The 20,985-nt window shown below is 51.5% G+C and overlaps 1 protein-coding gene across 1 annotated transcript in view; it reads left to right on the forward strand.

Moving 5' to 3' along the window:
• Positions 1–1,081: 1,081 nt before the first annotated feature.
• The window catches only part of LOC144946193 (angiopoietin-2-like), a 45,119-nt gene continuing 25,215 nt past the window's right edge, over positions 1,082–20,985 (forward strand). Inside the window, exon 1 of the mRNA XM_078875031.1 lies at positions 1,082–2,759. Coding sequence (XP_078731157.1) covers positions 2,316–2,759 — 444 coding nt within the window. The 5' untranslated portion in view covers positions 1,082–2,315. The remainder of the gene's footprint in view (positions 2,760–20,985) is intronic.

Genomic DNA, 20,985 nt, shown 5'->3' on the forward strand with positions numbered 1-20,985 from the left:
AAATGAGAGATTGCAGGAGCTACCACTCCGTTTATATATAAACGTCGTGATTTTTATGTTATTTTACTTTTATTAATTTTAATGTTTTTACCTACGTGACTTTACCGAAAAAACCTAAGAAAATGTCAATAGATGAATATTCTGATTCTGGGTTAGCGGCACCGCTGCCGCTAGCAGTGCCAGATCATCTTGGGGGGAGGGGGGTGGGGGTTTAGGGGGCTGCATCCCAAGGCCCCCCAAATATATATATAAATATATAAAGTGCCTTTTAGTGGTTAAAACACAAGATTGCAGCACGATGATGAATCCCCACAGGTCAATTGTTCCAGCTGTGCAATCGCTGTGCATGTTAGCACCAGTTACGTGCCACTAAATATATGATTTACAGACAATTTCTTTTTACTTTCCGTTGGCTTTACAATTCGTGCATCGCACGTAAAATCCGAAACTGAAATCACCAAGGATTAATAACAAAGTGTGTGGCAATATCGGGTATGGGTGGTGGTAGAAGAGTCAAGGGAATGGATGTAACAGACACGGAGGGGACTCCCTCTCCCCCCCCCACAAACTATCAGCACATTTTTTAAAATGTTACCAAGGTAAAGGCCCACTGAGCTATGTAGCTCTTTTTCAGAAGCGACCTGCCCACAAATGATAGCTCAACGAAGTGGCTTATCATCATCACGTGGAAATGTATAGCAGCAGCCTAATATCCCAAACGCGTGATGTTGATTCCAAATGTGTAGGGGGAAAAAATCCACCCCAACTAGAGGAGAGAGACATGCAAACTCCAAATATAGAGCAGGCGTCAGGGTTGTGATCGAACCTCCTGTATACCAGGCAAGGTAATTAACATCTCGCCACCGCATCGCCCCCCTCCCCATCAGACGTAATCCGGCCCTGGCTGCGAGCCAACGCGAGGTTCAGCGAGGCAGGGTCGGTGGGGGCGTTCTGTGGTTGGGTCCCAGACCCCGCGTTGTCCAGCGCTACGGTCAATGCGAATGTGGGCGGCTCCACCACCCCCCTCCTCCCCCTGGTGCCTGCGCCCAACCTCTCCCCACCGCGGCGGTGACAGCGTTCGGAGAGTTTCCGTGCCGGGCCAGGGTATTTCAGGAGTGCTGGGCAGCGCAGAGAGGGGAGGGCTGCCTCTCTGTGTGGGCACAAGACTGGCAAGCTCCTCCGCATGCCACAGCGGCTCCCCTGATTTGGGACCAATTTTCTTGGCTCGCTGTTTTCTGCCGGGACTTGTAGCGGGGAGCACTCTGTCGGCTGCGATTGGCTCGCCTCTGTTTGAGAGTACGGTTTTTTTTAATCGCGTGTAGAATTTTTCTTCTTCTTTTACGTGGGTGGGGTGGGCAGATGCCGGGAGAGAGAAGTAAATGGCATTACGTTTTTGCAGCTAATCTGTGGCTGAATGTAGACGAAACAGTAGATGTTTGCTTAATCAAGCCGGTATTCTGTGAACGCGTTCCCGTTTTTTTTTGTTATCGACTGCTGCGTACCGAGACGAGGCAAGCATTCCAGGGGGTTGACAATTATTCGCAGTGTGGTTGCACCTTGGTGCGAGGAAGACGTTCCGTTATTCTCCGTGGTGCCAGAGAGGGCCTCAAGAAAACAAAGTCTGCGTCTGGGCATCGATTTATTTTTCTGCTTTTTCCTGTGCCACTCAGATCGTTCGAGGTTGCAGTCAGCACTCGCCTGTCTGGCATTGCGTAATGTGTGATAACACATCTGCGTTTTAGCGTTGCGGTTAGGACATTTCAGTGAACATTCTGTTCCACCGGCACTTAGAAAGGAAAATGCGTACCCAACATTCGTTTTTTTTTGGTGCCAAAGTTTAATTAAGATAGAGCTGTGCCCGAACAACGACTTATACGCAAACAAACGGTCAACCCTAATTACCTTGTTGGATGCTGGCGATAGGGAAATACAATGCAGACTTGTCAACGCTTTATGAAGGACCACGGTCAGAAAAATACTCCTGCTGTTGTAAATCTTCATCTTACATCGTTTGCATTCACGCGGAATTTAACCTTTTGAACAACTAGTGCGAAACGAGCTCTTCACGGTTTATTTTTTTCGTTTGATATTTGTGCAGTGCCACTGGCGAACAAAAGCCAACAATCTAAGAAGCAAGCACCTCTTCCAGAAGTGCTGCCATTAGTTTAGCGGACCTGAAGCAGCCAGATTTGTAGGACGAACGAAAAGAGAGACACCGACGCAGACAGCGGAGCCACGGGAGCAGCGTTCGCTGCCCAACGCTGCTCATCCAGAGGGCCTCCTCCTCGTCCGCCGGGACGACGCGTCGAGGACACATGGCCGTGCCGGACGGGCCGCGGCTGTCCAGCTGCTGCCTGCTGCTGCTGCTGGGGATGAGCGCGTGCCGAGCGCGGGCCCAGGTCGGCGTGGGGGCCTCCTCGGCACGCGCCGGCGGCGGCGGCCGCTCCATCGGCTCGGCCTCTTCCCCGTCGGGAGGCGTGGACGCTTCGGGCCGGCGCTACCACCGGCTGCAGCACGGCGCCTGCACCTACACCTTCCTGCTGCCCGAGCTCGTGGGGGCGGCGGACGGCTCCGGCTCCGGCTGCAGGGCGGCCCCGGCGGCTGGGGGCGGCCCCCCCTTCCCGTCGCCGTCGCTCAGCGGCAACGCCCTGCAGCGCGACGCGCCCCCGCCCCCCGCCGCCGCCGAGCCCGACTGGGCGCTGCAGCGCCTGCAGCAGCTGGAGGTGGCGATGGAGAACAACACGCACTGGCTGCGCAAGGTAGGCGGCTCATACGGGGCTCGCGCTCGCCACCACCCCCCCCCCCCCCAACTGCTGGCGCGCGCGCGCGCTCGACCTGCTGTTGGGCTGCATCCCGCACTGAACTGAGAGCCTCCCATCTGTTGTAGACGTTCGCCCACACTCCCCCCCTACCTGCGGAGTTAGCTGACTGGGCAACGATCACGATCACACGTCATAACGCTCTCCGGTGAGTTGTCGGATTGAGTCACGTGTTGTTCTGCCCGATTAGTCCGACGTTTCGCCCCAGGTGCTCGGAGATTAACATTCAGCTCCGGACCGTGTAGAGTGAAACCTCGGGCAGGTAGCAGAGCTACGCACGCACGACTACGCAGTGGCATTTCTCCATATGCGTTTCGTTAATTCATTTCATAGACATGATTACACATTGAGCTTCGGGGAAATTCCAATTCAACTGGGAGCAGCGCGCCTCTAGCCCATACTGCGACCACTGGTCATCTCTGCTGGCCAGCCGAGGTCTTTCCAGGAGCAGCGATGCAGAGTGTGAGAGCCTTGCAGCCCTCTGTAGGGAACAGGGGTGAACCCTGTCACTTAATTTGTGGAGTCTCTTGGACTCGGCAAAATCGGTCTTCGTGATGAGCACAAGGCCCCCGTGGAACGCCGTCGCCGTTGAAAGTCGACTCAAGCAATAATGTCAGCCGGCGTCAATTAGACACACGCGCGCACACACACGTAGGAGGAATATTCTTGGTTTTTTCGGTAAAGTCACGTAGATAAGAAATTAAAATTAAAATTAAAAAAAGTAAAATAAAAATAAAATAAAAATCACGACGTTTTTCGGAGGCAGCACAAGCCTCCGTCTTCAGGTGGAACCGTCACAGCACGATAGCTGTATCATTTACTTGATACAGCGAGCGTGCTGTGACGGTTCCACCTGAAGACGGAGGCTTGTGTTGCCTCCGAAAAACGTCGTGATTTTTATTTTATTTTTATTTTACTTTTTTTTATTTTAATTTCGTATCTACGTGACTTTACCGAAAAAACCCAAGAATATGAATTCTTGCAGTCAAAAAAGCTTCAAATCTACATAGAAAAAAATCTAAATCCACAACCGCTGGCTGAGGCTGGCCCGTGCCGGCCTCATCCCGCATTAACCTCTGGCTGCACATGCACGCGGCACGCGCCCCTGGCACGGGAGCAGCCAACCCTCCCCCGCCACCTACCCCAGGCACCTAACAGCTGCAGCAGCTAACGATGTGTGTAATTGGTGAGCCCGCGGGACGAGGGCCCACCACCGCCACGGACGTGCGGCTCGCGGCGCTGAAATGCCACTCTCTCCAAGTCGCCCGGCTCCCTGTCCGTGGGAGGTTGCCCCCCCCCACCACCCCCATCACCCCCCACCACCCCCACCACCCCCACCATCACCCCCCACCACCCCCCTTGCTTTCTTCCTTATTTTCTTTCCTGTCCGACGGCGATCCGTCTCGCGCGACGCAGCTTTCTGCACCACCACCAACAACAACAACCGCCATTCGCCACTAAGTGGCGGTGACGTCACCACGACACTTGTGCCAGGCCATGTGCACCTTGAGGCCACGTGAAGTGTCGAACGCCCGCTGGCAGGAGGTCACGGGGCAGACCCAGGTGCCACGGGTCGACTGACCGAGATGACCGAGATGACTGGCTGATGCACCACCTGTGCCCCCTACAGTACCAACTTGCTGTGCTTTATCCACCCGGCGCTCCGCTCGTTGTTGTGAGCGTCGCTCCTCCGCCCTCCGTTGTTGTTGGAGTGATCACCATCATCAAGGTGATCGGCCAAAAACCGCCAAATGGCTGAAAGCGACAATTCGGGCATTTCGCGAACGGTCATTAAGTCGCCGATAGAATTAAGTGCGACGTTAATAACGCCTGCGATGTTTCACTTCCCCTCTTGTTTAGTTTAGGCTGCATTTTTTGTTTTTGGCAGCGGATTTTTTTTTTGCGCGTGCATAATTTCACAGAAATGGTGGTTCTTCAAAAAGACCCCCCACCCCCCACCCGCAGAAAATGTCGACGTTGCTTTAACTGTTTGCAACGTAATTGACGGAGCTCCGCCGACCAAAGGGATATCGGTCACGAGCGGGTTCACAGCGACACCGTCCCCCTGCCTCTTCCAAATTAACACTTCATCGGGATCGAGGCAAACAGCTGCGCGTCTGTTGCCTCTGAACGCACAGACGGAAGGGGGTTGGAAGAGTACACGCGCCGTAAACATCTGCCAAGCAATTTTCTTTGAACTTCTGATTTGCTTTTCATGGCAACCCTGCATATTTTTGAATGCATAAACATATTATGCGATGATTTTAAGGAATGTGTGCTCTTCAGTGAGGCTGACCAAATGGTTTCAAGGCGCCGAGGCTATGTTATAGAACTGCACCACCCACTCATCTTGATCATCATCATCATCATCACAATCAATGTGAGCCTTAATCTATCCGCTGCTAGATGAAGGCCTCCCCCACCCAACCCGAAGCTGTCGCCATCTCTCGTGGTGTCGCGACGCGATAATCCGACGAGCTGCTGCGCGCGATCTCATTTCACAGCTCCATCTCCTTGGCGCACGTGCTCAGTCACGTGTCTATGCCCTCCATTGGTTGTCACTCCGTCTCGACCACCACCACCACCACAATTAACCACTCAAACAAGCGGCCACACTTAAAAGATAATAATACACCACAAGCCTAACTACTCGGATCCTGTGCATTTGCGTGCATTTAAAAGTTGTATATTTTCCATGTGTGCGTGCGAGTGTGTTGCCTTTGAGAGATCAATTATACTTGGCACTCGGAAAAAGCAGCCCAGGAAGTTAAAACGAATTATGTTGCTGCTGCTGCTGCGTTGGCAGTGGTGCACAAGGCACGCTTAACAAAACAAAACACGAACACATTCATCAATAACACCGCGTGGTCGTGCAAGGGAAATATATATAATAGGTGACGTTTCGGGAAAAGCATTGCAGTGTTCATCTTCTTGGTTCTTTCGGTAAAGTCACGTCCTCAGACCTGGTCTTCACCTGAGGACGGCTGCTTGCGTTGTGGCCGAAACGTCATGATAATTATTTTATTATGTTTTATTTTTATTATTTTATTACTTCCCTTCTACGTGACTTTACCGAAAGAACCAAGAAGATGAATCCCTGCAGTCACGAAAGCTTTAAATCGAAACATTGCAGTGTTGTTGCAGACAGTTAAACGTCCGGGGAGGTGCAAAATTGTCCTTCCTTTCAACGATGTTCACTAATCACCGATATACCGTATTGAATTATATTCTGTGTAGGTGCTGTTTAGGAGAATTACAAGTAAAAGATGCACTTCATAATACGGCTGAGAAAATCTCACCCGAGTCTTAAGAGACATTTTTTCAGGAGGCCTCTGCCGCGTGGGCTGCGTTTGGCAAGCAGGAAGCCACTGGAGTGTCTGGAGATGCCCCACGGCACGTGGAGGGACAACACTCACATACCCATCACGGAACGATTTCAGAATCCATCGTCTGTGACTGTCATGTCGATGTCACTCTGCAGCGCATCATTGCTGGGAGTTTCACAAACATGTGCCATCCAGCAACCACGAGATGGATTGATTGTTGCATTCTGAGACTGATGACAGATGGCGATCACGTGGATAGGGCTTCATCTAGCAGCGGATAAGCCATACAATATTTGTTCTTCACTGAATATTCATTACCCTCTAGGAACCAACATTCAGGAACATTACCTTGCCCCTTTAAATATCTGTACCCTCCTTAAGATTTTGTCTCAAATAATGTCTTCGTGTGCGTGTAAGTCTATAGCCGTGAATTTTCGACGCAACAAAAACGTTAAGTTTAAGACCCACTCTCCAAACTTCATGGTAAAGCTGTTGCTCAATTTTAAGTGCAGCAATTCGCTTGCCACTCACTCTCTGTGCTCGGTCTCAACTTTGTCTCCACCAGTGTAGCACGTGGCCCTTGCATTGATCCCCTCTCCTCAAGCGGCACAAATAAGTAGAGCGGAACAAATGCACCACCGGTGGGAATACATTTTCAGGGCAACCGATACATATATTTTATTAATTCTAACACTACTTCGCTTACTGTCATTTTCGGAGGAACGCATCGCAAGTCACGGCGAGGATATCGTGACCCAATGGAAGCGCGAAAGTCGATACTCGTTCACAGTTTACTCGAGTTGTGACATACGCGTCACCAAGTCAGGCGTGCGGCACTGTAATGGGGTTTACGTAAGCGTATCGCTCGAGGTCCGGCGTAATTTATTAATCGTGGTCACTTTTCTAAAAGCAAAACCCCCCGTTGACCGTGGAATGTGGAAGGCGCACGCAGCCATCCACTAAACGGATTTTTCCGATTCCCTAATTTTTATTCAAATTAAGTGCCGCTACGTGGCAACTTCCTTCTGCGACGGGACATGATGAACAGCTGTCAGTGTCAATCTAGATGTCAGTGTGTGTGTGTTGAACTCCGTTCGCCACCGTACGTAGCCAACCGTGATAATCGAAGGTCCTGGAGAGATCTCGGCAGTCCAGCAGAGATGGCTATCGATCAAAGTGTGGACTAGAGGTGCCACTGCGTCCCATTAATTACATTTCCCCGAAGGACAATGTAAATGTTTAATTTACATAAAGCGGCGTCTCTGTTATCGCACTCACGATCGACACGAAATGTTCAGAGGTGTGGACTCGAGTCATGTGACTTGGACTCGAGTCAGACTCGAGTCATGAATTTGATGACTTGCGACTCGACTTGGACTTGCATAACAATGACTTTGTCCCACCTATGAGATGTGGACTCGAGTCATGTGACTTGGACTCGAGTCAGACTCGAGTCATGAATTTGATGACTTGCGACTCGACTTGGACTTGCATAACAATGACTTTGTCCCACCTCTGGAAATGTTACACGGCCTCTTCGTCTCTTTTTTTGTAGAATGAAGTCGAAAGCACAAATCACAGCACACTGCTCCAGTAGTGGTCGTTGCAGCGTAACGACCCCACCTCGTAAAATGTAAAGTTACTCAACTTACTCAAACAAAACGGTTGTGCCGTACGTCTTTCCGATGCGTTTTCGGGTTTGCGTCCGCACGATGTGGTCCGACGTTTCGTTCCTCGTGCCGAGAGCATGCTCGGCAAAGGGGAACAGTTGCTGCGGAAGCTCCCCGCGAGAGGGAACGGCACCATCGGAACGTCATGCCTGGCGACATGCCGCACAAACCGAACGGACATGAAAGAGTTATTGAAATAAAAAAGGGCGATTTCGCTTGGAGATGGTTTGAGTTATTTCTCCTGTTTCATTACAAACAAACGACCACTTTGTAGCTCCTTGATTTTGTCTCTTGGCTTCCGTGAAATGTCACGATAGTTATGTTCGTAAAAAAAAAACTTTATTTTCTCCGCAAACGCACAAAATGTTTTATTTCAACCCAACATTTAGTGCGTAAAAAACATAGAAAAAAATCTGCTCAATCGCGGCGCTTTTTTGGAAGCACTTTATATAAATACCGCAGCGTGAGCCGCAAAAATCACAAACACGTGGAACGAGACGAGAATGTATAAAAACGCGAATTCTAAAAATAAGTGGGGTCTTTTCGCTTTCTTAGTGCAGGAAATTACATCCAAATGCGACTCGGCCAACCGAAGGGACACCTACGGACACATCTGACGATGACGACGGAGTTACTCTGAAATGCCGACACAAGAGACGTCTCCGGTAGTTTTTTGAACGATGAGCAAACCCAGACGTCAAGGCGTTCGTCTTTTGAGCCAAGAAGACCGGTCCGAGTGCGGGGGTCGGCATCACGTCGATGATGTGCTTCTTCCACCCACTACCCTTACATAGAGACCAATGCACAATAGCCACCGTGTAGCCTTAACAGACTCCTGGGGCAAGTGCTGATGGCGAGCACATATGAAGCGGGTGGGTAAGCTAGCATCACGCCCGGCCGCCTTTGTCTCCCTATTGGCGATGTTTACACATCGCTCCATTTGAGGCTGAGTCGACCTAGGGGATTTGCAAGTGTCGTGAGCTAATCGTTACGCACCGTGGCAGCATCCGTTCATCATTAACGCTTGTCTTACATAACTCGTCGTACTACTCAAATTGTAAATGTTGTGGATTTACTCTCCAACACACCGCTGGGCTGAAGTAGTAGACGAACTGGCGCGTTGTTTACATGACAAACCATACTCGCTGTGTCGGGTGGTGGAGGTTTACGACACATTTATACTTACGCGATCTAACCCAAGAAAAACCTTTATCATGAATAACGCACTAAATTAAACGCAAGCGGCAAGACTGACGAAGTTTGTTGGGTACCGGTCATCGCAGCAGGAGGAAGTCCATCGAGCCGGTCAGATTGACCGACTAATCTTTCGGGAGATTTTAACTTACAAGGCGGAGCTGTGGACCCCCACAGATCGAGTCCGGGATAGATGGAGGGGTCACCGCGTGCACGAGTCATTTCGTAGCCAATGAGCCGTCGCGGATTTTGAAGCATGCGATCTAGCATGGGGTTAAGCATCATCGTCATCATCATCGTCATCACGATCCATGGGGCAGATAGCCCCCTCTTACTCTAGGTGTCCACCGCGCATTTCGTCGTTTTTTTCCACTTTCCTCTCCGACTTGTAAGTGTCAATATGCTCAGGCACTGCCGGGGTTGAGCGTGGAATGGAAATCGCTCTTCGTTTCTATCGATCCCCGTTCCGTAACTCCACGCACGGGGTGAGCGAACACCGACCACACCTGCACCACGCTACCGTGATCGACCCCCGCCTCGACGTGATTTCCACGGCCCTCGTTCGATACCGCTTTTACAGCGCCTCTTGCAGAAACAACTGAGAAATTAGGGCTTGTTGCAGCGAGCCGCTGTCTGCGCAGACTCAACGGCTGACGCAAGACCGAGATGACCCCCGAGTGTGGGGGTGGGGGGGAGGAGGCCACACTCGAGCCCCCCCCCCCCCTTCACCCAAAGTGCGAGAATATGAGGCCATCTGGCCAGATTCATTCCGCCGTAGCCCGCGAGTGGCGGCGACAGACAGCACGCACCGCTTGACCGCCACGGGCTTTGTCAGCGAGGCTGTCCCCGGCGTATAGGTTATTCACTAACGCGCCCTCCACGGACTTTAGAAGGCAACGGGGTTATGAACACGCAGAAGGGGGGGGGGGGGGTGGGGAACTCACTCCCGTCTCTTCCCCGTGGCTCTCTGAGCTTTGCAAGTGCCCCATGTGCTTGCTTAGTAAGCAGTCTTGACTATGTTTGTATAATAATAATAATACCACACGCGCGTGCGTGTGCGCACGTGTGTGTTAGAGTCCCACTCATGGCCAACAATAGTGATGATTAATTATATCTGAACCGGTTCTGGGCCTCCTCTAGGTCGGCTCAGCCTTAAATTCGTACCTGGTCCGGTGTGTAAAATGTTGCCACGGGCAAGACAAAGGCGGCCGGGCGTGGTGCTGACCGCCCACCCCCTCGTGTGCCGTGCCAACCATCATAGGCGCTCATTTACAGCACTTGCCCCAAGAGTCTGTGTAGCCTATCCGGGAGATCTTTGTCTTTGTGTACTTGCTTACAAGCTATTGCCCCAACAGCTTGCGAAGGCTATACTGTCCAGGGGAATCTCTGTCATTTGTGTATGTGTGGGTATGAGTTTCACGTGTGTGTATGTGTGGGTATGAGTTTCACGTGTGTGTATGTGTGGGTATGAGTTTCACGTGTGTGTGTGTGTGGGTATGAGTTTCACGTGTGTGTGTATGTGTGGGTATGAGTTTCACGTGTGTGTATGCGTGGGTATGAGTTTCACGTGTGTGTATGTGTGGGTATGAGTTTCACGTGTGTGTGTGTGTGGGTATGAGTTTCACGTGTGTGTGTATGTGTGGGTATGAGTTTCACGTGTGTGTATGCGTGGGTATGAGTTTCACGTGTGTGTATGTGTGGGTATGAGTTTCACGTGTGTGTATGTGTGGGTATGAGTTTCACGTGTGTGTGTATGTGTGGGTATGAGTTTCACGTGTGTGTATGCGTGGGTATGAGTTTCACGTGTGTGTATGTGTGGGTATGAGTTTCACGTGTGTGTATGCGTGGGTATGAGTTTCACGTGTGTGTATGTGTGGGTATGAGTTTCACGTGTGTGTATGCGTGGGTATGAGTTTCACGTGTGTGTATGTGTGGGTATGAGTTTCACGTGTGTGTATGTGTGGGTATGAGTTTCACGTGTGTGTGTATGTGTGGGTATGAGTTTCACGTGTGTGTATGCGTGGGTATGAGTTTCACGTGTGCGTATGTGTGGGTATGAGTTTCACGTGTGTGTATGTGTGTGCGCATACACACACACATGTGCATGTGTGTGTACGCGCTTGATGGGGTTTGCAGTTGCAAAATATGCCTTGTGTGTGTGTGTGACACAGTGGGGAGCACAGGTGGTGGATATGTCAGTCATCTCAGTTAACCCTAACACCTGGATCTGACCCCTGACCTCCTGCCACCAGCGAGCCTTCGACAATTGACGTGGCCACAAAGTGCACCTAGCCTGGCACTAGCGCTGTGGTGACGTCACTTCGTGGCGAGTGGCGGTTGTTGTATGTGTGTAAATGTGTATATACAACAACAAAGCCACGACTTGTCTACGTGTGGACGTATACATACACAAGGGCACGTGTGTGTGCACATGCATATTACCCAGTTTGTGTGGAATGTTGGGCCAGAATTGGGCCAACTTTGCTCCAACATTTCCAACCACGTAACCAACATCGGTCCAACGTTGCATGCAGAGTTGGTATGTGCAGTGCACGTGTGTTTGTGTGTGTTCACTTGTGTGTGTGTATATATGTGCATGCGTGTGTAAGCTCGATAGGGTTGTCAGTTGATGAAAGCTGCCTTGTTTTTTTTGTGAGAAAGCGCATATGGTCGAGCGGAAGTGTTATAGCACCATACAAATACGAAGACCCCCCGTATAGCCTTTACAGACATTTGGGGAAAGTGCTGTTAGTGAGTAGCACCTATGCGGGCTGATGCGGCACACGAGGGGGTGGGTGGCCAGCACCACGCCCGGCCGCCTTTGTCTCCCAAGTGGCGATGTTTACACACCACACCAGGTACTCATTTGAGGCTGAATCGACCTTAGGGGAGGCGCTTGACCGTTGCAAATAATCATCGCTGGTGTTGGCCCGTGAGCGGGAATCGAACTCGGAGCCAGCAGGTTCGTGGTGCGGCGTTGCGCTAACCGCTGCGCCACCGCTCCTCAGCGTGCCATACGCTCGCAAACTAACACGCGCTCATTAATCAGCGACAGCGGTCAAAGTGAGCAAGTGCTTGCGTGGGCCCTTGCCTTCTGAAGCTCAAAGTTGCCTTCTGAAGCTCAAAGCAAAGAAGTGACAGAATTCTGTTCCAAACGATCGCAAAAAAATGTAAAGCGCAAAAATAAACATGGACGCGAAGTTTAGAAAGTGGGGCTTTTAACGTCATCGTCGCTGTCCATTTCATTCGATGATGATGGTAGTGATGGCTGAGCAGCCCCATCCTTGAACGGTCAGATCCTCACACACAAACCTGTTACTCGGTGCTTCTCCATAGGGGACTTCTCACTCATTCACACACCCAGTCAGTCAACCACCCACTCACTCAACCAACCACTCATTCACTCAACCAACCACCCAGTCAATCAACCACCCACTCAATCAACTACTCACCCACGTAACCACTCACTCACCCACCCAGTCAATCAACCACCCACTCACTCACTGAACCAACCCCCCACCAAACCACTCAAACAACCACACACTCACTCACTCAACCACACACTCGCCCAACTACCCACCAACTCAACCAACCACTCACTCATTCACTCAACCACCCACTCGCCCAACCACCCACCAACTCAACCAACCACCCACTCATTCACTCAACCACACACTCGCCCAACCACCCACCAACTCAACCAACCACCCACTCATTCACTCAACCACCCACTCGCCCAACCACCCACCAACTCAACCAACCACCCACTCATTCACTCAACCACACACTCAACCAACCACCCACTCATTCACTCAACCACACACTCAACCAACCACTCACTCATTCACTCAACCACTTACTCACTTAACCACCCAGTGGCGTGATCCAGCAGTGGAAGGGATGCACCTTTGCCTCTTCACCTTTCACTTTATGGGGGGGGGGGGCTCCAGTTACGGAATAATGCGTCACGATGTGGCTTTTATCCCAGTGGTATCGTGCGGGTGAGGAGGATATTCGTTAGCACGCCACTCCCTCTGTCCTTCACGTCCATCACGATGGGCCATGGTCTACCTGATGCTGGATGAAGACCTCCTCGATGCCTCAATGCCCCATGGTCCTGTGATGTCAACGTCCATCTTCACTCCAGCACAGGGACGAATCTTCACTGCTCCATCTCCGCGCTGGTTGCCCTCTCGCCTAAAGTCTCCCCGTTTTTTCGTACCATTCCATCACCGGACTTTCATCCAGCAGTGGATTGATCATGACCGATGATGTTCAGAAAATCAAAGGGTTACACCTCACGAAGAGTGATTATCCCCCTGCACCGGTGGGGGCCTTCCCGAACTTTCGGAAGGGGCCTCCACACCATTTGAAACCATTGGGGCTTTGACAGCAGCAAGATGACGACGATGATGGGGGCCGTTTTCACCATTTGTGTTTTGTCGTGGGGGGCACGTCAGCCCCCCCCCCCCACTGACGACCACCAGGGGCCGTCAAGAAGCCCACGGAGCCTTAGCAATGAAGAACACCGCCCGATTCGCTACCTTCCCCAGCCCCCACTGGCTGTATTAGCGACGGCGGTGCCGACGAGGGCCACCAGTTGAGTCAAGCGATGCGAGGCGAGGCGGGGGAAGTCACGTGCAGAGGTCCCTCGCTCAACGTTCCAGGGGTGACCTCAGACCCAGGAGGCAGTGTGACATCATCGCGCGCGTGCTAATTCGATGAAATCGCTCGTTGCATGCCGACGAGACGCAACAACGCACGCGACCTTTCTAGGCTGAAGCAGGGGCGGGAATGAAACTCGCATAAAATGCGAGAATAGAAATTGCAACAACAACACAAAATGCTCCGCTGTTGTGAAACTCGGAGGTTTCGTGAAATGAACGTCATTCATAATATAGATTTTTGGGTCAGATCGCGTTATTTATAAATGTGTCGTAACCCTCCACCACCCGACACGGCCAAACAGTAAAAAATGTGTCACGTTTTCAAAGGACAGAATAATTCACTTCTTTAGCCCACCGGTGTGCTGAAGAGAGGATGAACAGCATTTTAAAATTTGAGTACGACGTTTCGCTGATAATTACAATCAGCTTCATCGGGCAAGAATGGTGAAGTTCTCCTGTTGCTTCCGTTCTTAAATAAAGCAGCCTCAGGGTGACGTCATCATTTAATTCAATTAAATCTGGTGCAGTGATTCGAGGCAAGGAGAGGGGGGGTATTGTAATTATATTGGTCGCGAAAGCCTACGTGTTAAATGAACGTGACTCCGACTGCTCGGCGTTTTGAATCAGAAATCACGTATTTATCTTAGGGGAATCCGATGAGCTGTGAAGGTCTCCGCGTTGTGCCAGCTCACACTTTGCTGGGTTACACAGCACAACGGCGAAACCGCGAAGAGAAAAAAAACCCTCCGTAGTTTTGGTCGCAGACTCTCTCACTTCTCGCACTATATCTTATTCAGTATCTTACTCAGGATCTTATTCAGGATCTTGTTCTGTCTGGCGGGGGGCGGGGGAGGGAGTGGCCTGCACCAGCCTCCGTTCGCTTTGATGCATTCCCATCAGCGGGCGAGTCACGGCCGTGAGTCGACTTTGGCAGCTACGGACCCCCACAGGACCTGAGGATAACGGGCGCACTGAGTGACTGACACAATGCCCCCCGACTCGCCACAGAGCCTGTCCCACCGAGGATAACGGAAGCACTGAGAGACTGGCACAATGCCCTCTTCCCATCGCCAAAGAGCCCAGGCCATTTCAATGAACAGGCGCTTAATCTGCGCAAGTTTTTCGCGGATGTGCTTTGCTGGCTCTCCGATGCCTTGTCTGGCCTGTGCCGCGTCTTGTTCAGCACAAAGTCCGACGTTTTGCCGCACGCGCTGGCAGCTTGTGCACTGCTTGATTCCTCCACGCGCGTTGAGGACTCGGGCAGTCGGATTGGCTACTTCGTCTCATCCACGCTGTGTTCAACCACCACCACCACCACCACACTGCAGGTCACAACAGCACACTCACTCACCCACTCGCTCACTCACCCACTCACTCACCCACTCACCACACTGCAGGTCACAACAGCACACTCACTCACCCACTCGCTCACTCACCCACTTGCTCACTCACCCACTCACCACACTGCAGGTCACAACAGCACACTCACTCACCCACTCGCTCACTCACCCACTTGCTCACTCACCCACTCACCACACTGCAGGTCACAACAGCACACTCACTCACCCACTCGCTCACTCACCCACTCACTCACCCACTCACCACACTGCAGGTCACAACAGCACACTCACTCACCCACTCGCTCACTCACCCACTCACTCACCCACTCACCACACTGCAGGTCACAACAGCACACTCACTCACCCACTCGCTCACTCACCCACTCACTCACCCACTCACCACACTGCAGGTCACAACAGCACACTCACTCACCCACTCGCTCACTCACCCACTCACTCACCCACTCACCACACTGCAGGTCACAACAGCACACTCACTCACCCACTCGCTCACTCACCCACTCACTCACCCACTCACCACACTGCAGGTCACAACAGCACACTCACTCACCCACTCGCTCACTCACCCACTCACTCACCCACTCACCACACTGCAGGTCACAACAGCACACTCACTCACCCACTCGCTCACTCACCCACTCACTCACCCACTCACCACACTGCAGGTCACAACAGCACACTCACTCACCCACTCGCTCACTCACCCACTCACTCACCCACTCACCACACTGCAGGTCACAACAGCACACTCACTCACCCACTCACTCACCCACTTGCTCACTCACCCACTCACCACACTGCAGGTCACAACAGCACACTCACTCACCCACTCGCTCACCCACTTGCTCACTCACCCACTCACCACACTGCAGGTCACAATAAGCACACTCATTCACCCGCTCACTCACCCACTTGCTCACTCACTCACCCACTCACCTACCTACTCACTCACTCACTCATCCACTCACCCACTCACCACACTGCAGGTCACAAGCACACTCACTCACCCACTCACTCACCCACTTGCTCACTCACCCACTCACCTACCTACTCACTCACTCATCCACTCACCCACTCACCACACTGCAGGTCACAAGCACACTCACTCACCCACTCACTCACCCACTTGCTCACTCACCCACTCACCTACCTACTCACTCACTCACTCATCCACTCACCCACTCACCACACTGCAGGTCACATTGCTTCTCTTTCTGCTTCCTCTCTCGCACGGCTCCGCTTTGGAATTCCCCTCCCATCGTCTCTTTCCCCAAGTTCTCACAACCTCGCTCAAATCAAGAACACGTATTAGCTCTTATCTGTCACAACTTCAACGGTGCTGCTTGTTGCTGACCGCTTGGCTTTTTTGGGCCTTTGGCACTGTGTGCTTAGGAATCGTGGTGGTTTAATAAACGAAGTTTAATCTGCTGAAAGATTCCTGGGGAAGTGAAAGCAGCTCCCAGGACGTGAAGCGATGAACGTCAGAAGATGATTGCTGGACAACACGAGGTGCAGCCCGAGATCACATCGGAGGCCACACTCATCCGTGGTCCAAAGTGATGCATAATAAAAGTTATTTTGGGTTAAATGTGTCGTTAACCCACCACCACCCGACACGGCCAATCGGTACGGTCTGTCACCTAAACAAAACGTGCCAATCAGTTACTACTTCAGCACCCCGGTGTGTTGAAGAGTAAACCAAACAACATTTTACAATAAAAATGTCGTGGGTATATTTAAGCGCTCTAACCCAAAATAACTTTTATTATGAATAACATTGCGTGCTCAAAGAGGGTCTAAAAGTGAGTTTATTTACCCATCGCGGTTCATTGCTGCGGAGCAGAACGCGATAACTTCACCCAACATCCTCGAATTGGATAGCGCTGTCATCCCACGGCGTGCTGACAACGGCGTTCGGCAAGGGAATTGGGGGCGAGTTGACGGGGCCACAAAAGGCGTTGACTGCACGCGCTCTCTGGCAGCGCGAATTGTCTTCGCGATACACAGGGCGCGGGGCCATGGGGTGGTGCGGTGGGGGGGGGGACTTTCTGAGACATCGCTAAAACATATCGAGTGTTAGATGTGGAAAGCGAACGAAGACGAAGAACAAGAAGAGGAAGAAGCGTACATCGGAAAAATAAAAGCCGGCGTATTGTACCGTTGCCAAAGAGGCATGTAACCGTGTCGTTTAAAATCTCTGGGCACGGTAAAACAACCCCCCCCCCCGACTCTCGCAAGAATGGGCCAGATGATGTAGATCGCGGCGGAGCAGTCGACAGGCCCCAGAGTGGGGCTCAGACCGTCGTCGGGTTAAGATGTTTTTGGTTTTTAATGCACGGAGCGGCGTTCCCCCCTCCCCCCACCACCCGCGCGGCTTTGTAAAGAAAAAAACCCCTCGGTGTAAGAATGAGCGCCTCAATGATCACGAGGGGGGTAGGAGGAGGAGGAGGTGGAGGAGGAGGAGGGGGCGCGCGTCATGAGGTTTGTGCTTTTTTTGTGTCAGAGCCGTGACTTTGAGCACGTAGCGGTCGGGTTCAACCGCGAACACCGCGGACCGATCCGACGAACGGAGTCCCCGTCGACGCGAGCCGCGAGCCGCGGGGCTTTGTAGCCGCAGCGCTCGGAAGTGGTCAGCAAACGCGCGGCCACGAGAGGGCGAGGGAGATTGACACGGCAGCGACAGGAAGGCTTTCCCGACGTTCAGATCAACGTTTTACTGTCGCTGTCAAAACAAGACGACAATCAATTCCTGTTGGTTGCAGCGCCAGGCTCAAGCAGATCGAGCAAAACGCTTTGGTGCCCCGATGGAGCACAGCTCCCAGTGGCTTCCTGATATCGGAAGGAGGAACGTTCCAGACGGCCGCAGGAGCGCATCTGAGAGCGCCGCGCGATGCGGTGGCCGTCTTTGTTCGATGGCCAGCAGCCAAAAGCCGCCGGTGCTGCTGCGAGGATGACCGGAGTGTCGCGTGATGGCTTCGAGCTTATTGATGAGATCAGCGAGGTGTTTGGGTTCATTTGGCATGCACTTTACGCGTAATTAGTTCGAACTCGTAAGTAATGAGTGTGATCTTGTAAATCTCTCATCTCTATCTCGTTTGCATCTCTCATCCATCTCACCGCATCTCTGTGTTTGTCGATATTTATCTTCGAACACGAGATCCATATCCCGTGCCGATATTTATTTTGTCATCTCTCTCAGGATTTCAAAATTGTGAAAGGCCGGGCCCCCGAAATAATGTGTCTGCTTAGGGTGCCCCTCTCCCCCTCCCCCCTCAATGGATGAGTAAAACATTGTTCACGTTTGGAGAAATCCCATATCGATCCGGTAATTATTTATCCATCGATCAGGTAATTCTTCATCCACAGCAGCTGTGATTTGGCACCGAATATGAATTCGCAAGCGGCGGCAGCAGCAGCAGCTGCGTGCCGGCTAATTCACTTATCTGCAGTTTCGTTTTGCGCCGATTCTCGACAATCTGCTCCAAAGAAAGAGTTCTTCGGCATTAACGCGACGACCACTGACGCAACAATGTCGACGGAGTCGTCAGCTGAAGCAACACCGGCACGTGCGTTGCTCGGCCGCTCCCTCCACCCCTTGCCAACCGCCTGCCCCTCAGGGTCAGGCGGTGCGGCCTCTGAAGAGTTGACGCCGAGAGAGTGCAAGGAGCGATTCCTTTCGTGAGAACGCGAAGCATCTTCTTGGTTCTCTCACCTGAGGACGGCTGCTTGCGTTGTGGCCGAAACGTCGTGAGAATTATTTTATTATGTTTTATTTTGATTATTTTATTATTTCCCTTCTACGTGACTTTACCGAAAGAACCAAGAAGACGAATCCCTGCAGTCACGAAAGCTTTAAACGCGAAGCACTTCAGGCTGGCTGAAACCTCCCCCCTAGAGTTGAAGGCTCGGAGAGGCACTCCGCACCGACCTGACGGAGGCAATCGCCCCTCCACTGTCGACTGCTGCTCAACGTGCGCTCCCTGCGGGGTCATCGAACTTGTGAAATGCAGCCGCAGCGTTTGGACCGGGGGTCTCCTCGTGGAGGAATGAGAAGGTAAATGTGCAGACCTCTGCAATTTACTTAAAATATTTTTTTTATTACTTTTGAAGAGCTGCACTTTAGTCATTGGACTCTTTTTCAGGAGGGTCTTGCTGCTACATTGGGTGGGGTGGGGGGTGTTTCAAGATGCTTTCAGACAATTAACAACGAGTGATTGTTATATAAACAGGATGAAACCGGAGCAGCCACAGAAAACCCACGCGTGCGAGGGGGCAACACTCTATCCCCGTACGGATGGAAACTGATGGCGATTAGTCCACTCGCTGTACCGCCTTCTCCTGGCGGGCGAGGGTATGGCACCTCGACGCCCACGGGAAAGGAAGCTCACACCATCCGCGCGGTCATCCACCAACCCTCGCTGGATTATGCACGTGGCCAGGATTGCAAGTCCAGCTCGCCACTAACCGTTACACCGCGTCAGCATCCTTGGCGCTCACGGTCATCGTCAAACTCTTCTGTCTTTCGTTTGTTGTTCTTCCCCGCACCTCCGATTAGCACGGTTGGCTGCGTACGATGCGAAAGAAGTTCAACGCAAGTTCAGCATCTTTTCGAGGCGACGTGTCCTGCCCAAACCCGCTTCGGCGGCTTACGCGATGCAACGAACTTGCGCACATTCTCAAATCCACTTTGCTCTGCTTTCTGTCTCTCAGTGCGATTCGACGGAGTGAACCCCTCCACGCATATTTGTGCAATTTCCAGCTATTGTTTATTTTTTATATTTTAAAAATGTGCCTTTTGCCAAGTTTGCGAGCCACATGTCACAGTCGAGAACGTACAGCAATGTAACACACTTCAGACACGTTGGTAATAGCATATAGACTAGAGGAATTCAATATATGAATACTCTAAGCGTCCACGTCAATAAGTAACTTTCTAGCAGCTATGCCCCCGAATGATTACACAGTCGGTTAATAAGAATGCATTTTTTTAATGCACGTCAACACCACCACTTCGCACTGATTATTGATGCTGCGTTGACCAAAATCACCTGGAATGTGCCACGATCTCTTCAGTTTCTTGAGAGCTAAGCAGGTTTTGAGCCTGGACAGCACTCGGATGGGCCTGCGTCGTTTAGAGGGAGCCCTCCTTACCGATAGGGTGCCTCGAACGCCTCCCTTTGTTCAGCAAGCCGCCTTCTGCTGGTGAGACCACAGGAGATTGAAACCCGCCGAGGGTTTGTTAGATGGAGCAATTGGCAATTGGTTGATGGCCTTAAATATATTTAATTGTAATCAACGCGGAGGTGCAAAACGCAGAGGAATTAATGTATTCCATGACCCGTAATGCTGCACTTACAGCACATGAGTTCGTGAAAACACCGTAATTTAGAGGGGGTTTGTCAGGTTTTTGGTTCTTTGCCATGCATTAGCGACGTACATTTCGCCTTGATGGCGGTATTAGTTGTGTTCAACGTGACACGAAACACGTGACAGGGCCGGCCTATGAGAATGCTACCATCACCCACCTTCGACGGAGGAGGAGGAAGATTCGAAGATTTACACAAAATCTCTCCTGAAGCCCTCTCGTCGTGGCTAGCAGACCTCGACATTGGCATTTATCTCCTGAACATAGCGCAGACACATGCAGTATAGACGAGTACTGCATTAAGGATGAAATATAAACTCGAAAACTGTGTTTTCATTGTGACAAACCCACGCATAACAAGCCAGACGCCCTACAGCTCCGTAGCCACTAATGGCATTTTAATTTTGAGCGCGTCGCCTTGAGTGAGAAATTTGTATTTTTTAATTACTATTTTTATTTTACCAGGTAAGGCCCACTGAGCCAAATAGCTCTTTTCCAGAAGCGACTTGGCCACACATAATAGTTCAACGAAGTGGCTTAGCATGTGGACATTTCTATCAACCAAATATTCTTAACGAATGTT

Source organism: Lampetra fluviatilis, chromosome 2 (assembly GCF_964198595.1).
Source record: "Lampetra fluviatilis chromosome 2, kcLamFluv1.1, whole genome shotgun sequence".
NCBI classification, from domain to species: Eukaryota; Metazoa; Chordata; class Hyperoartia; order Petromyzontiformes; family Petromyzontidae; genus Lampetra; species Lampetra fluviatilis.